This window comes from Bos indicus x Bos taurus, chromosome 28 (genome assembly GCF_003369695.1).
Source record: "Bos indicus x Bos taurus breed Angus x Brahman F1 hybrid chromosome 28, Bos_hybrid_MaternalHap_v2.0, whole genome shotgun sequence".
NCBI classification, from domain to species: domain Eukaryota; kingdom Metazoa; phylum Chordata; class Mammalia; order Artiodactyla; family Bovidae; genus Bos; species Bos indicus x Bos taurus.
This window is the reverse complement of record NC_040103.1, coordinates 25,125,947-25,144,223: the sequence shown is the minus strand read 5'-3', so window position 1 is coordinate 25,144,223 and position 18,277 is coordinate 25,125,947. Positions and strand designations below refer to the sequence as shown.

The window sequence follows — 18,277 nt, the reverse complement described above, 5'->3', positions numbered from 1 at the left end:
TAAAAGCTGTCTCAGGTAACTGTAGGATGGATTCTCAAAATGCACTTGATCTCAGTTTTTTCCCTGCTACGGCTCTTTCTACTCTTCCTCGTGGAGCTGACACTGTGAAACATTGTCTGCTAAACTGCATTTAGTAATAATTGATTCATGATTATTCTAATATAAGAATAAGATACAAATGAAGCTTAACAATGTCACACCAGCATGTGATAGGGTTGCATTACTGAGCAGGTGTAAGTTTAGCCACTGGCAAAGAAACTGATATTTCAGTTAGCAAGGAGTTAGGCAAAGGATATGTACAGTTTCTGTTAGGATTATTTAAATATTGAAAATTGTTTACAGAAGCCAGCTGAGGCTTCAGAATCTGAGGATCTCAGACCCCGAGGGGTCTGAGATCCCAGATGAAAGAGGAGGAAGAACGTGATCTCACATTATATGACAAGCCACAAAAAGCCCATGCTTTGCATATTTTATTCCTATTTATAGCATAAGGAATTAACTGAAAACTTGTTAGCCAAAAGCATAATACCTCGCCGAGGAATATCTGGATTTTGGTTAATGATACTTTTCTATAATCTTAAAGGACTGAATCTCTAAATGGAGGATTTCCAGACAACCTGGCAAAAACAAGAGACCTCTATAGTAGGCCATGTATAGATGAGTTTTGTGAATAAATATACAAAAATACACACATATATTTGTAACAATGTTGGTGCATCCTGCTTTGGGCACTTTAAATAGATTATTCTCAAATCTTACAACAATTCTTATAAGGTATATATCATTACTATCTGCCTTTACAGATGAGAAAAAATGAATTAGAGAAGCTTGGTAACTTTCTCCATCATACAGCTATGAAGGATTGGAATTACAATTTAAACTTATCTGACTCCTAAACTCAGGTCACCGATGCTGTTTCAAGAGAACAGTTTTCTCTCAGCAAACAGACAGAAGTGGGAAAGAAAATCATTAAGCAAAATTTCCACACACAAAAATTAACAGTGGGAAAAAAATTCAAGTCACCCATTGTAGAGAATAATCTCCCAAACAATTTAAGAACATGTACACTCATCTTTAATATCGGTGGTCATATGTTGTGTTTTACAGAAGGGAGGTTTACTGGTTTCATAATGGGCTTCATTTAATACATTTACAGAGTATCAAATGTATCTGACAAAACTAGATAGATTTCATTGGTCCCTAGATGCGGCCAGAGTCACGAAAGACTCTGGATTCCCCACTGTATTAAGAAAATTGTCCAGGTCCAAGATCAAAGAAGAGTAGTCGGTACTCCTTTGACCAAGGATTGGTAGGGAAAGTGCAGACATAGAGACCTGGAAGCAGTACTTGGGAATTTTGAGTGAGTTCAGTATTTCACAAGATCCTCAGTGAATCTTTTCTTCCCCCTTTTTAAAAAATTGGATATATTTTTATATAACCTTCACTCTACTGTTGGAAAGAATCTTCAAAATCGTCTAGTTCTGTCATACTTTTAAGAAAAGTACTGAAAATACCTCTACAACAGCCTCTGCTTGAATGTCCTAAATGGTGGGAAGTTCATTTGTTTACAGAGTTGCCTACTTAATCTTCAGATAGTTTTATCTAATAAGTTCTTCATACTGAGCTGAATTTTTTTTTCTCTCTTAACTTCCATTCACTGGTGCTGACTCCAAGCTGTAAGACCCCCTAAAGCTTTGCCTCCCCCACAGGGCTTTTCTATCCAGATAACCCTTGGTACTTTACCCCGGGTTTTTTGAATATCCCAGTGACCACAGTTAATCTTGGAATGCCATGGTAGATTGGTCAGAGCCATGAAAACCAACTGTCAGGAGTGAGTAGTCCAACCACAGTGGAACAGGGGCGCATCTGACCTCAGGCCCTCTGCCCTCTGACAGGGCCTGGAGGCAGCTCCCCACCGTGCTGAGCTTCATCATTCTGGCCTTCACTGTTACCTGGTTGGTGAGAGCTGGAAAGTATTCTCTATTCAATCATCCCCGATAATCCTTAGAAACCTCTTAGAAGAAGCATCCCCTCAACTGTAAGTCAGCATTATTATCTACCCAACATGCTGAAACCAGTCTTGACTGCCCCATGTGTTTCCTAAACCCAAAAGAACTGACCATTCTACTACTTGGTCTGAAAAGACTTGACAGAAAAGATTCTGGCGAGGCTATGTAGGTCTTATGATGAACAAAAAGGATCAAATGTAGAAAATTATCTATCAGCTATCTTCTATCTTTTCTCTAAATCTCTTAATTCAGAATCTCCCTTTTACTCACAAGCCATCCTGCTTCCCTTCTGTCTCCACCACTGAGAACATCCTGACTCCTCAAAGCCATTTTATGGAGAGCCTCAAACATGGGGAGAAGCCAGAGAAACAGTTGAGCCATATGCCTACTGCCACAAGTATTCTGGATATTGTCATTCAATTACAGTGTAGAGCCATTTCCTCATGTTAAAGCTGGTCACAAAAAATATCCTAGGCAGCAATGATTGGATAGAAGGAATTCTTGTTGTAAAGTACCAGTACCCAGTACATCTATACAAATTCTTTCTGATGATAAAAGACTTTAGTTGCAAACAAAGTATCTATGCACCTAAAATACTATTTTCTAGAGTTATGTGTTGAAATCTGGTGAGATCTGCTTACCATAATACTCAGCATTGATGTGAGCACAGAAATTCACTACTGGGTAGTAAATTAGCATCTTACGTATTTGAAAAACTAATAAATGTCTGTCTGATAGTCAACTTAATTACATTTAATTAGGAGAGCAATTATTCCATGTTTTTTATTGTAAACTATATAACCCCCAATACATTTATAATAAGCTTCAAAAAAATCATTGTCAAAAAAGGAAAAAAGCCAGTTAACTACAACAAAATATGCAATGAGATTAATAACATATATGTTTGGCTTTAGAGAATTCTTATAAACTCAGTTGATTAAAACACTCTATTAATGCTATACATTTTTACAAGAGTTTCCAAAAAAATAAGAATTAAACATTTATCACTGGAGTTAGCTGTAGTAAGGAGCTGGATGTAAGTGTTTGACTGCTCTTTGTGCCTTCAAAGTTCTGCAGTAAATTTTGTCTTCTTTTTAGTCCATCCAAAATGACTGAATTATTAGATGCCAGACTCTGTGTCCTAAAGATATTAAAAATAACAGAATTATTGCCTTTAAAAGTATTTCTAACCAAGGCATTATATCTTCATTTGTTACCCTTTGAAGCAGTACATTTACTAACAGGAACTAACTTATCAAGTAAGTTAACTTTGAAAACTCTAAAGTGCTCTTTTACATTTTAAAGGGTTTCCAAAAGCAATTCAATTATTTGACAGCTGCTTTCTAAGAAGTTCACATTTTCTAAATATCTGTTCTTAGACCTAGTATCAAGTATATTCTAGTCAGAAATTGTAAGTTCCCTGAAAAACTCTTCTATACAACTGCAGTGACCAATATCTTCTTGTGTAATTTGTTTCTTTTTTGAAAAGTCATATGGTAGAGAAAAGCCAACTATAATATTTTTCATATTGACAATGATTCTTTCCTAAGAGCTGTATGCTATGTTAGTCCCTTATTCAAAATACCTGCCTTGCTTCAGCCAACTCACATTATTGGTTGGCATTTTGCTTTTGACAGTCCCTTCTCCCACTTTGCCTCCTCTCCCTCTCTTGTCTATTACATTGAGATGTCTCAAATGTGTCTTCCCACACATCACTCTTAATTCTACATCTCTCTGACAGTTATGAAGAGTTTGCACTCTGGTGTTTGTTCATTTGTTGGTCTTTTCGACTAAGTTGTAAGCTTCCTATAGGCAGCAACAACATCTTGTTCATCTTTGTCTCCCTAATCTTCATAACAATTATAGCACATAATTGATGTCCAAATGTTATTTCCCCTCTCTTTTTCTATAAGTGTCTTTAATGATTATAGTTATAATAAGTCTCTCCAGAAAACCACATTATAAGCAATTTTAAAAAATTCAGTTTCTCAGAGACTTCCTTGGCGGTCCAGTAGTTGAGACTCCACACTTCTGCAGCAGGAGGTACGGGTTAGATCCCTGGAAGGGGGACTAATAACCTGTGCAAAAAAATTCTCAATTGCATGTCAATTTCTCCTCTCTGTTTTGGGTTTGTTTTGGTTTTCTTTTTGCTTTTGCCAGAGAGAGAAAAAAGGGGACCCCATGGGTTCCTGGTTCACACCTCCAAGACAGCATGTTTTGATACTTTAATGACAATATAACTACTATTTCAAGCAGAAAGATCTTGGATCTTGTTCCCCAATAAAGTAGATATGTTTAAAAAATGCAGACTCCCAGGAATTTAGCCAAAGTTATAATCAAAAATGTCTGCAAACATTTATATGACAACAATTTACTACAGATTGAGTTATTAAAGCAAAAAATTTGGAATAATTGAAATGTCAAAGGGAGGAAAATAATGGTTATATAAATAACAAGAATCCACATAATATAATGCTAAGTAACCATTTTTTTAAATGAGCTGAATATATATGTATTGATTGCAAAATATCCATGATAAGTTAGGTGAAAAAAGAAAGCCACAGCTCTGTACAATCTGTTGTTAGAAAATAATTATAAATGCATGGGAAAAAGTCTGAAAGATATATGCCAAACTGCTAAGAATATTTGTGTCACCTCCTTGGAATAGGAATGGAAAAGGCTGGGAAATGGAGACTTCTAGTTTTACTTTTACCTCCTTGGAATAGGAATGGAAAAGGCTGGGAAATGGAGACTTCTAGTTTTACTTTTCCTTGGAATAGGAATGGAAAAGGCTGGGAAATGGAGACTTCTAGTTTTACTTTTCCTTGGAATAGGAATGGAAAAGGCTGGGAAATGGAGACTTCTAGTTTTACTTTTTACTTAATACTTTTCTGTATTACTTTACTGTTTCAAAAGGAGGTACACTATTTTGTTTAATAATAAAACTAATGTATATATATATATATATACATACACACCAAATTTTAAGATGACTTTTTAGAAAACTAATAACATGGAAATGTTCATTATATTCTATTGAAAAAGCAACATGCAAAATAGTAACTATAGTATGAGTTCAATAGACAAAACATACAGATCAATATGTTCAGCCAAAAGTATTATAAATACACCAAATGTAAAGAGGATTTTTAAAATATCTAGATGTCAGAGTGATTATAGGTGTCTTTTTAAAATAATTTCAGGGACTTCCCTGGAGGTCTATTCTTGTTCAATGCCGGTTCAATTCCTGGTCAGAGAGCTAAGATCCCACATTCTCTATGACAAGGCCACAAAGAAAGAGAAAAAATACTTTTCAGTATTTCTCAACTATTCTGTTATGACCAAATTACTTTTGTTTCTACTCTGAGCAATGTTATTTAAACAAATTGGTGTGGAAAAGATTAGTGTAAAATAGCTACATCTTTGTCTCATATTGTACAGAACCAGGAATGTTAAGTGAAAATATCCAACCTTCACTTCAGGAAGTGCTTGGTTTATGGTAGTTCCTTCCTATCTTTAGAAATAACTCAAGATTTTAGTAGTGGAACAGTGGAGCAGTCAAATCTTGGTTCACATTAAAAATGAACTGTATCCTATTGTGTAAGAGTTTCATTATAACTTCATATAATTGACTCAGTAAAGGCTGGCAGAACTGCATTATTATAAAAAGTTTATGCAGGAGTCTCCCACTAGATAACTCAATATGCCCTTGATTTTAACAATTCCCGTGGCCTAGTGGCTGGTCACTTATGCGTGCACTTACCGTGGAGAATCTATTCCACTGTCTCCTGTCAGACTCTGGTTTTCTGCTCCTTCCAAGTGACTGCGTTCAGGTTGGACATCCTGAGCCAACGCTGACATATGTGAAGTGCTGAAGAGCTCCAACTTGTGTGTGAACTGTTTTCTCATTTCCTGACTCTGAGCACTCTGACTCCAGCTACCTGGTTTCTTTCCTGTATCACCAACAGAGCCTTGTAGGGCTTCGGCCTCAGCAGTGGCTTTCCCTGTGCTGTAGTAATCAAATATACTTCCATCATCAGCTGCTGAGGCCTGTACACATTCAGTGACACTGGGTTCCTCCTCATAGTTAAAACCACACTGGATTCCTAAATTGAGGATACAGTTTTCAGCAGAAAGGTTGGGTTTTTGGCTTTCACCAGGGTTAGTGAGCTTGTAATGTTCATTTCCTTTAAGCACCTGAGGCTCAAACCTCTGTATGTTGCTGTCGTATTCAGTCAGAGACCTTTCTGTCACCGTCTGTTTTCCTAAATGATTCCACTTGTTTCCCTCTGGAAAGGAAAACTGAATGTTGTCAGGCAGCATTTGAATTAAGTCATCATTCTCAGAAAAGTCATCCTCATCCAGATAGAGTGAACTGCAGGCCCCATCTTCATCTTCCACTTCATTCTGATACAAGGCCTGGTCATCATCAGAAAGCCCTTCATTTTCTAGACACACAGTCTGTGCTTCTTGGACATGCGCCTTTCCCATCAGAGTTTCTTTAGAGTCTCGGTCTTGTCTCTCAATTTGTCTCAAATGTTTTGCTCCAAGTGGGTAATCCAAAAGACCAAGATTTTGGAACTGGTGTACTGTACTGTCAACTAATCTACAAGCAGGGGATGCTTGGTTTAAAGAAGACCCTCCAGATGGCAGGACATGCTGTGCCTCTTCTGTCTCTTCTAATGTGTCAAGATGAGAATAACTCCTCCTTGAGACTTCAGGGATTGCCTCATTTTCTCCACCATACACATCGCATCTCAATATGCTTTCCCTGAAGGAACAGCATTTACTACCATTCTGCAAAACATTACATTGAGAGTAATTTAAGAGGTGGTCTCTAAAATCATCGCTGATAGATTTGACAGTAGAGTGATTCACATAAGTGGATTCTTCTCTCAGTATATCATTACATTGTTTGCCACACAGCTCTTTGGCTTCACTCTCAAAGATTCTTGAGGAAACCAAAGACCTTGACCTTTCAAAAGGCTTTCCCTTTGGTCCAGTCTGATTGGGTTCCAAATCACTGGTCTTCTGGATTTTGTGCCCTTTGGTTATTGGGCTCCCTCGGGGAGCCAAATCCTGGAAAGGATTACTGATTCGCTTTTTGTAAATCAAATGGGGACCTAGTGCTGATGGATTCTCACCAAGTGGTTTCTGAAGTACTGCTTCATTTGGGCTTTTAATACTGGAGGTAGGCTGTGTAGCAGGGAGCTTGGGGTGTTTCTCCAGTCTAACATTTCCCGGCTGAGGCCCACTTCCCTGACTCCTGGCTTTGTGTCTGTCCCTATGCGAATGGCCCTGCCTTCGAGGCTTTACAGACCAGCCCTGTCTTTTCTTAACTCCCACTTTTGAAAAATACTTATGTCTGAGTGTCAGCATATCAGTGGATGTACCCTGGCTATTATATTTTTTCTGTTCTTCATACTTTTGCATTAGGACAGCATGTTTGATTAAGTTGTCAACAGTCAGAATGGGATTAATTCGTTTGATTATCTCATGTTCAATGTCTCGAGGGATATTGTCCATGTTATCTTCATCTCGGACGGGCCATTCTTCTGGTGGGAACTGGGCAGAGAAACTGCTGTGCTCTATTCTGGACTTCTCCTTTCTGGATATATTGCGCCAGAAGAGGTTAAAGCCAAACTTCTTGACTTTTTCTCTGTCTTTTGTGTGTGGTAAAGGTTTGATACTCTCACAGACGTGATTCTCCTCAGACACTGAAACTGCTTGATTGTGTACTAAAGATTTGGATTCCACAAGACCTTTCTGCCCTTTGTTAGTCACTTCTACAGCAGCTGGTGGTTCTTGTACATCCTGAGTGCACACATCATGGAAACACCCGCAAGAATGACAATGGGAAATGAAGGCCGCATTTTCTTTGGCTAACTCGGCACAGCTCTCCACGTTCACCAGATATGTAATGGAAGTTGGCATCTGGGAATTTTCATCTGACAGAACTCTCTTATTTTCTTGGGGGGTTGTATTTGTGATGAAGTAAGTCTGAGGAGTAACGATGAAGTATCCTTCTCCAGTATGATAAATCTTCCTTTCTTTAATGAGAGTTCCCAGAGTGGTATAAAGAATATCTCGAGATGGAATTGCAATGCCTAAAACAAACAAGAATTTTACCCTGATAGATTCTGAATAAGAAATGTTTTTCATGAGTGAACCAATTACTATATGTAATTAAAATGTCAAAAAAGCATTAAAAATAATGATAGTTCAGTTGAATAATAGGAATATAATTTGGTCTACACAAAGATACATGGGTAGGTTACCAGTTAAGTAGAGGGGAAAAAATGAGTTCCCTCAAACACAAACCCCAAGTTAAATGATCTCATTACAAATTTAAATTTTGATTAAGGAAAGGCTTCTTGAGAGCAAACATAGTTTTTGAAAACCAGTCTCATAGCTTAAATCGTAGTAAGAATCCAAAGGAAAAATGAAAATCAGTCTGTGCTTGGGTAAGGGCAAACCACCTACCATCTAGATTATGGTAGTTTTTCAAAACAGGAAGGTAACAATTTTAAAGAAATTCCCTTTCCAGATAGCAGGGTTCAAAATTATATTTAGATTGTGAAAACAATGTTTAAAAGTATAACACTGGAAGAAAATACATCAGTCTGTTAATATTGGTTTCCTTCGAGTGCGTGCTCAGTCCCTTCAGTCGTGTCTGACTCCTTATGACCCTATGGACTATGGCCTGGCAGACTCCTCTGTGTATGGGATTATCCAGGCAAGAATACTGGAATGGACTCCCGTGCCCTCTTTCCCCGGGTGATCTTCCCAACCCAGGGATCGAACCCGCCGCTCTTATGTCTCCTGTACTGGCGGGAGAATTCTTCACTCCTAGCACCGCCTGGGAAGCCCTTTGTGTGAGCAGTGGTACTATAAGTGATTACCTTTCTATATTTTCTGGACTAATATGCACATTTTATAATGGGAAAATGAAAAATACTCTTGGGTAACTGCATTTGGGATATCATGCAGCTATGAAAAGAATGAGATTGATATATGCTTCAACAGAAAGACATCAAAAATCTGCCTTTAACTTTAAAAAGAAAAGGTGTACAAAGAATATGTATATGTGTGTGCTCAGTTGCTCAGTGGTGTCCAGTTCTTGGTAAACCCATGGGCTGTAGCCCGCCAGGCTCCTCTGTCCATGGAATTTTCCAGGCAAGAATATTGGAGTGGGTTGCCATTTCCTACTCCAGGGGATCTTCCCGACCTCAGGGACTGAATTCCGCATCTTGCATCTCCTGGGTTGGCCCGCAGATTCTTTACCACTGTGCTACCTGGGAAGCCCAGAAAGAAAGTATAGCATGATCCAATTTGTTGCTTTAAAAGGATACATATATTCAAATACAATATATGAAGAGTCCATGAGAAACTATAAATGACAGAAGTTGTCACCACTGGGAAGTGGCAATTTAAGAACAGGCAGGGACCTCTGTGGTAGATACAGTGTTTAAGACTACAATTCCACTGCAAGGGGCATAGGTTCGATCCCTGCTTGAGGAACTAAGGTCCCACATACTTCAGAGTACAGTCAGAAAAAAAAATAGGAGGCATGGGGAGAAGATTAATCATCTTTTGCTTTGCCCTCCTTTCTACAGAGTTTGACTTAATTAAATTACTACCGTAAACATTATTTTTTAAAAAGTTCATCTGGAAGATAAAAGAAATATTCATAAATTTGCTGATGCAGACCTTTTTCGGACAGGGCTCTAATATAAGTTTCTATGATAGAAAAAAAAAAGGGAATTCCCTGCTGGTACAGTGGATAAGAATCCATCTTCCAATGATGGGGACACAGGTTTAATCCCTGGTCCAGGAAGATTCCACGTGCCTTGGAGCAACTAAGTCCATGAGTGGCAACTACTTGAGCCCATGTGCTGCAGCTACTGAAGCCGGAGCACGTGGAACCCGTGCTCTGAAACAAGAGAAGCCATCAAAATTAGAAGCCCACACACCACAGTGAACAGTAGAAGCCTCTGCTTTCTGCAACTAGAGAACGCCCAAGCATAGCAACAAAGACTCAGCACAGCCAAAAATTAATTTTTAAAAAACCCTTTAAAGAAAAAAATTGTATATTGCCCAGTTTATGTGTTTAAGATTTATAAATAGAAAACAAACACAGGCAATAAATTAATAGAGAAAAACTTGTTACTCTACCTGGGTAACGTTTCATCAAATGTTCCAACAGTGATTCTTGTGTTACTACAATCTGATCAGCATTCATATCAGATATAGCACAGCAGAGAACTTCAGCCAAAGGTATAAACTGAGATTGAGCTATTGGATTCATTTGCACTGGAAAGACATCACCTAAATTGGAGATTTGAGGGGGAAAAAAGTGATAAATTTGCTACAGCATAGAAAATATTTTAAATTAGTTAATCAAGAATAAAGACTGAATATCAGATGGAACTGCTATTCTTTCATCAGTCTTTACTCAGTCTATTAACATTATACACACAATGATAAAAACCACAGAAAAAAAAAAAGCTTACTTTATGATCTCTACTTTTAAGAAGTCTGTGATATTTGTCACTACTTTATAAGCAAGAGATAGTAAGTTTCCATAAGAAAGCTCAAAGCGCTACTGGAGTTCAGGTCAGACAATGCTTATATGGCAGTTCACATCTTTCAAAGCATCTTTTCATATTAGCTACCAGAGATAAGCACAGATGGAAGTATTTCTTTATTTATAATATATACAGCCATAAAAAGCTCAGTAATTGTGCCCGTAGTAGTTGTTCAGTCACCAAGTTGTGTCTGACTCTTTGGGACCCCGTGAACTGCAGCACACACACCAGGCTTCCCTGTCCTTCACTATCTACCAGAGTTTACTCAAACTCATGTCCATTGAGTAGGTGGACATGACATCCAACCATCTCATCCTCTGTTGCCTCCTTCTCCTTGTGCACTCAATCTTTCCCAGCAATCAGGGTTTTTCCAATGAGGCAGCTCTTCACATCAAGTGTCCAAAGTATTGGAGCTTCAGCTTCAGCATCAGTCCTTCCAATGAATATTCAGGGTTGATTTCCTTTAGGGTTGACTCGTTTGATCTCCTTGCTGTCCAAAGGACACTCAAGTGTCTTCTCTAGTACCACAATTTGAAAGCATCAATTCTTCAGTGCTCACTCAGCCTTCTTTATGGTCCATTCTCATACCCGTAAATGACTTCTGGAAAAATCATAGCTTTTGACTAGATGGACCTTTGTCAGCAAAGTGATGTCTCTGTTTAATGCACTGTCTAGGTTTGTCATAGCTTTCTTTCCAAGGAGCAAGCATCTTTTAATTTCCTGGCTGCAGTCACCATCTGCAGTGATTTTGGAGCCCAAGAAAACAGTCTCTCACTGTTTCCATTGTTTCCCCATCTATTTGCCATGAAGTGATGGGACCAGATGCCATGATCTTAGTTTTTTGAATGTTGAGTTTTAAGCCAGCTTTTTCACTCTTCTCTTTTACCTTCATCAAGAGGCTCTTTAGTTCCTCTTCACTTTCTGCCATTAGGGTGGTATCATCTGCATATCTGTGGTTGTTTATATTTCTCCTAGCAATCTTGATCCCAGCTTGTGATTCATCCAGCCCAGAATTTTGCATGATATATTCTACATAAAGGTTAAATAAGCAGGGTGACAATATACAGCCTTGATATACTCAATTCCCAATTTCGAACCAGTCTGTTGTTCGTCTGGTTCTAACTGTTGCTTCTTGACCTGCATATAGGTTTCTTGGGAGGCAGGTAAGATGGTCTGGTGTTCCCATCTCTTAAGAATTTTTCACAGTTTGTTGTGATGCCCCCAGTCACAGGCTTTAGCATAGTCAATGAAGCAGAAGTAGATGTTTTTCTGGAATTCCCTTGCTTTTTCTGTGATCCAACGAATGTTGGCAATTTGACCTCTGATTCCTCTGCCTTTTCTAAATACAAGGGACAGAAATCAGTCTTCTGACTCCCAGTCCAATATTTTGGTCATTCTACCATTTCCTAATTGAAATAATTAGTATGAGGACTTCTCTAGTGGTATCCAGTGGTTAAAACTTCCTTAACCTTCCACTGCAGCCATTGCCACATTAAAAAAAAAAAAAAAAAGTCAGATTGCGATATTTATTCCCTGGTGGTCCAGTAACTAGGATTCACTGCCGAGGGTGTGGATCAGCAAACTAAGAATCTGAAAGCACAAGCCATGTAATACACAGCCAAAACAAACAAAAACCGTCAGATTGAAGGAAGGGAGTTGGTGAGGGAAAAGTGAAGTTAATGAGTCTTCCTTCTGAAGCAGGGTTTCTCCTCTTTGGCACTTTTGACAAATGATGACAGATGTCAAATGGGGCCAGATGACAAGGGTGACAAGGACTGAGGGGTTTCCTGGGACTCGAGACTTTCAGGGCTATAACCAGAAAGTTGAAAGCAAACGGAGATGGTTGGTCACCATGGACAGAGAATTATTTGTTGTGGAGAGCTCTCTTGATCATGGTAGGTTGTTTATTAGCATCCTTGGCCTTTCAATGCCAAGAGCATCTCCCACAGTTGCAGCATCCAAAAATGTCTCCAGATACTGCCAAATGTCCCTGAAAGGAAGGGGTTGGGGGTCAAAAGTATCTCAGTTGTAAACCACTGTTTTAGACCATTTGTTGGGAAAATCTGATTGTGAAAGAGTAGAAATAGAACACGAACCAGGAAAAATTAGGATCAAATGAATGTGACTGTGTAGGTTGTGATTTTCTTAAAAGAAGATCTTTGCACATTTGGATGCCAAAAAGAAGGACTTAGTGGCAATGATGAAAATTATTCCATGAGAGAGAAGAGAAGACAACAAGATCCCAAAGGAGGGGAAAAGGAAAGTGCCTAAAAGGCACAGGTAAAAGAAGAACTATCTTAGAAATGAGAAAGATTGTACTTCATCTGAAACTTGAGAAAATATAAGATGGCACATGACCAGAAATACTCTGAGGCATGAAAAGGGAAAAAAATATTAGTACAGCAAAGTCATCTGATCTCTGGAAAGGGAGAAAGGGAGAAAGAAAACAGAGATGGGAGGAGAGAAAATGGGACTGAGGAGGCGAAGAGTAGGAAGGAGGGAGTTTGGGGAGTTATTCTCAGGGTACATTAGGCAATTTTAAAATGAACACAAAGATTATGAAGGAGCTCTGAGTCTCCTAAGTGTGGTTTCTGGAAGATAAAGCAATCTGAAATCAAAAAGGGTAGGAGTCAGGGAGGCTACTAGTTTCTAAAACTTGAATGTGCATGTGAGAATCACTGGGCGATTGTGCTAGGGTACAGATTCTGTGGGATTCAGACGATCTGAAACTAAGCCTATGAGTCTGCATTTCTAACAGCCTCCCAGGTGATGTTTCATGTTGCAGTTCTGAAGACCGCTCTTTAGAGTGGTAGAGGGTTAGGGTGTTAGAGTAGTTAACCGGTCAACAAATAAATATGGCCCCGGGGCAGCATGGGAGTCCACTCTAGCCAAAGAGAAGCCAAAGAATTTAGAAAACCTAGCTATAACCCTGCATTTGACTCTCCTAGTATCAGTGAGGAAGCCAATATATTGCACTGTTTCTTGAGGAGGAAATAAAGTGACGAGGACTGGCCAGGAGCAAAGGGTTGTAGCCAAAGTTGATAAGTGGTTCATAATACTTAGTGTATCTACATGAAAAATAAAGGACCTCTTCCATCAGGAAACTAAAAAGCCATTTGCTGTTGGCTTTTTACATTGATCTGTTTCCTTGTTTACCTAAGCTTCTCTATTTCACAGGCTGGGGCATCTTTAACCTTGGAAGGTCACAACACAGAGCAGAATTGCTGTCTGCTTTAGCAGCAGAGGGAAGGATCTCCTCTTGGCCTGCTAGGTGTTCCATTGGGCGATGCTAAAATACCTATAGCGTTCTGAGAAGCTAAGATAAATGGCTAATCAGTTAGCATTTCAAAGGGTGGTGGTAAGAGATGATGAGATGATACTATGAAACTGACTGTCCAAGCGGAAGTCTTGGACTGACCTAAACTGACCTAAAACTCAACATTCTCCTAGAAACCCTACCTCTGAGCTAAGAGTAATAAGCCTTTCTCCCTATCTTCATTCCCTCTTTGCTTTTTTTTTTACTTTCCACATATGAGACTTACTTTCTTTTCTTTCATCTCCCTCAACTGGACAAAATATTGAATTAAAGTACAATTTCACATATTTTTATGCTTCTTAAACATAACTTTATGTGTTTAATTTAAAACAAACTTATATAACTCTCTTCCCCACCTTCCAAGTCACTCTTGGTGACTTTTTTTCTTGTATGTGATCTTAAATTGATTACCTGGCCCATTTCATGTGGACTTAGAAGTCCTTAATCCAAAAAGGAAGGACAAGTTCTTCTCTGCTAGAAATATATGGGCTAGAATGTTGGAGAAGTAGAGGGCAAAACCTAAAAAGGATTTGCTCAACCACACAATACACACTCAAACCTCATCTCACCCCTGGCCTAAATCCAGTCACTCTGAACTTTGAGACAGGGGGGAGTGGGAGGGAAGGGAAGGCTAGAGATGAGTGGCTAGAAAGTCAATTTATGTTTGATGCCCCTGCTGTGCCCCCTGCCAGTGACTGCCCATTTCTGTACACACGAAACAGGAAGCTGTACTAGGGTCCAGGAAAGGGGTTAGACCCGAAGCAGCCCATTTTCTAGTTCAACCCTTAAGTGTGTTTCCTCTTTTCACAGGAAAATGAATAGTCAAAATGGATTTTTTTATGGGCCTGGGGGCAGACATACATGGGATGTTTCTCAGACATTTTAAAAATCCCAAGCAATTTTTTCTTAATCTCAACATTGCTTGCCAAATCCAAAGATGCTTTTGGAAATTTTATTCGTAATTCCTACCGTAGTGTGGGATGTATATTTCAAAAGAGTAAACAAATCCACTATCCACTAGAAAGACAAATGCCTTTTTTTTTTTTAATTACTACAGTTATATGTCAACTGTCTTTTAGAAAACATGTTGAATCGCATGTATCCTCTGCTTTGGAGCTCCCTCTAGACAAACCCTAGAGAAAGTTTCTCAGCACATTCCTTTCACAGCTGTTGCTAAGATACGTCTTCAGGTGCAGAAATCATCAAGAGTTTTTTGTGTAGGAAAGCAGGGTGAACCCTGACATGGGAACATTTCTGATAGACATAGGAATCATTTTCCAGCTGCAGCCATAGTTTGTTTCAGTTACTTTGGCACTTGGATTTCTGGAATGCAATGACCCTTAGAGTTTTCCGCCAAAACTTAACATTCTGTGCAGAGGATTCCTCTTTTAGATGTAATTAGATTTCACAGTAAAAGAAGGCCAGCCCTTTGTCTTTATCCTCAAAGTAATCCTGGAGTAATTGAAGAGCACCTTTAGTCCAGGCCTGCTATGGACCTCTGACCCTTGAGCTGGAGCAGGGATCAGAAGGCTAGGAGAGCTTGTGGGCCACAGTAAATAGTTCACAACAATGTTCTCTCTGTTTACACAGTCTTGTACTCTCGGGTGCCACGGAAAGGGGAGAAGTATTTATGCCAGAGGCTGATTTCACAAAAACTACCAAAAAAGTAGAACCGTACAGATTAGTGCCTGCTACATTTAAGGCCACCTTTTCTGCACAGGACATTTTTCTTTTTACCCTGCTGTATCCTCAAAGGATTTAGTTTGTATATAAATTAAAAAAAAAAAATTCCAAGTTGTAACAATGAGGCAAATTATATGAGTTTTAAAAAGATTATTCTTTCGAAGTCCACTTTCTTAGGGAACAAAGAAACAATGCAAGGCAAACTAAATGTATGTAGCATGTAGATAAAATGAAAATTGAAGCCCTAAACTATCAAAAGCAGATAGACATCCAGTAAAGTCCAGAGCCAGGCTCTCTGGGGCTTGCAGTCCTAAAACTGTGACTAGAAGCAGCTTCCTGTGTAATGGACATGAATTCATATAGACTCAACCAATTCCTGCTCCGTGGTGCCTAATGATAGTGGTCTAAGGAAGCCTCTGGCCAATAGAGCAGAACCCTGGAAATGTGGCTTGTTCCTGGAGTTGGTGATAATCACTTAACAATAATCTGCTGCAATCAAAGACCTCATCAAAATCCTGAGGACAAAGGAGGTGGTTTCTTTATGTTGGGACATAAAGGCCTCCTCCCTATGCCTCAGTCGCCTCCGCCTCAGTCCTCTGAAGAAAACCCTCTTCTGGCTGTTTTCTAACAGTAAAGAAAAGTGGCTGAGAGAACTACTTCCTGAACAATTCATAAGGCATGAATATTCATGCTCCCGTGAAAAACAGCAAGAGGCACATTCATGACAAATATGGACACAGCAAGATTGCCTTTCATCAGACCCACAGAAGGCAGCTGGAGTAGACCAAGCTAACCTCCCCAGCCTGCCACCTCCACGGAGCTGTGGTACTGAAGAAACGGTCAACCCAGGAACACAGGACTCCCAAATCTGCCAGTATAGACAATCAGCTGGAAGTTTTAGTAAAATTAAAACAAGCCTAAACTTTGTACTCTCCAAGTGAGACAGGCAGAACCAAAATCAAGTTACAAACTGCCTATCCCAAACTTGAATTTGCTTTGTCCACTGGAAATAAAAGCATCTTTATCAAAATTGAATGTGTTTATTTTGATATCTGAATACTCTAGTTAGATTTCAGGGAAAAAAATTAGTTTTCCGTAAAAATGTTCCCTTTAGGGGAAGAAAATTACTATACAGTATTTATATTTATCTTGTGCTTTTAATTAAGGCACCTAAACAAATTCCAAGAGGGCCTCCTCGTGGAATCTATGCTCTGACATTGGGCATAAGAAGATATTGCTACCAAATATGCAAAAGAGAGGAAATATGTCTTTGGAAATTTGGAAAGCATTTCCCATTAGAACTTTTCTGGGTAACACTAAAACATGAATTGGCCACAAAATTAAACTCTAGGCAAAACTAATGCTAACATTATTTCATATTTAAAACACAAAGTTTTCTCTACTATAAACATGTTTAGTCCCTAGACAAGTGTGTTTATGGACTCCATACTAGGCAGTCTGCCAGAAATTCATGCATTATTGACCTTCAAACGGTTTAACTGAGCTGTTCAAACTCAGCTAATTACCTGGACACATGAAATCGGAGAGCATCTTTTTGGGAGCTTGTATTGAATGACACTGTGGGAAAAATATCTTCTACGTGCATTAGAAATGACAATAGAGCATGAAAAAAACAGCCTGCAGATACACTCAAGTTTCACAAAAAAGGATGTTTTGTCCTAAGTAATCCAAGAAGCCGCCTTGATTTTAAACTATGCTTTTATCCAGTACAGAATTTCCAAATTTCTTTAATAAAATTAATTCTGAACTTTAAAAAAATGAAAGTAATCTGTAACAAAGTGCATCAGCCGAGATTAGATGCTGTGTAAATATTTCCATGACTTTCAGTAATTAGATCTACTGAGTTAAACACTTAAATAGGTTCAGAAAATCAAACAAAATGGGAACAAAAAGAAGAAAGGTTTCAAGCCAGCAAAGCCAGGCCCCTCTCCATGTCTCCCTTTTATTTTACAAAAATGAAAGAAAGCAAACACTTTGCTCCACAGTTAGAAACAAAAGAGAACCATGACTCAGAAACTGGCTAAGAGTAGTCAAGTTATCTACCATGGAAGCTGAAATTCCTTCTCCAGCTCAGTGATGTTTATTCTGGAGTCCCAGACAAATGGCTCCCTTTCTGGGAAATGCCCTCTGTTGAAAAGCTACAGGCTTCCCTGAAAAGAAGGCTGGGCTGTTTACCAGCAGGAATCCTTAGTGCTATCTTTACTAATGGCACTTCAACCTGTCAGGATTAGTAAATGAGAAGGCACTTTCTTTTCAAGTGACATGTCCACTGATACTAACCAGTAGTGGAGTTGCAAAGCTCTTGGGCCATTTATGATGGAGACTTCAGAAGCTGGTTGTCACAGCACATGGATGTGCTTGCAAAGACACATAGTTGGCCCTATCAGGGAGCCCTTTGAGCCTCCAGCAGCCTTCCTCTATAGATATACAGGCATGCCTGGCTGGGAGGGAAGGACATGAATGACTGAAATCAGCTGACCTTTTTTTAAAAAATGCTAAAACCAATTCACACTCAGCCCCAAAGCCCTCAGGCATGGTGGTACCATTCCCTAACCTCTATTCCCTTCCCAGGTTCCACTTGGGATATGTTAATGACTACCCAGATGAGTTAGTTTTCTAAACAAGGAAGTCTGAAGTCTGGTGGGCTACACCGGTTCCTC

At 39.1% G+C, this 18,277-nt stretch overlaps 1 protein-coding gene across 1 annotated transcript in view; it reads right to left on the bottom strand.

Moving 5' to 3' along the window:
- Nucleotides 1-1,051: 1,051 nt before the first annotated feature.
- Nucleotides 1,052-18,277, bottom strand: part of STOX1 (storkhead box 1) — a 61,718-nt gene continuing 44,492 nt past the window's right edge. The window contains exons 2-4 of the mRNA XM_027530662.1: nucleotides 10,185-10,337; nucleotides 5,773-8,116; nucleotides 1,052-3,150 (exon numbers count right to left, since the gene is read on the bottom strand). Coding sequence (XP_027386463.1) covers nucleotides 3,003-3,150; nucleotides 5,773-8,116; nucleotides 10,185-10,337 — 2,645 coding nt within the window. The 3' untranslated portion in view covers nucleotides 1,052-3,002. The remainder of the gene's footprint in view (nucleotides 3,151-5,772; nucleotides 8,117-10,184; nucleotides 10,338-18,277) is intronic.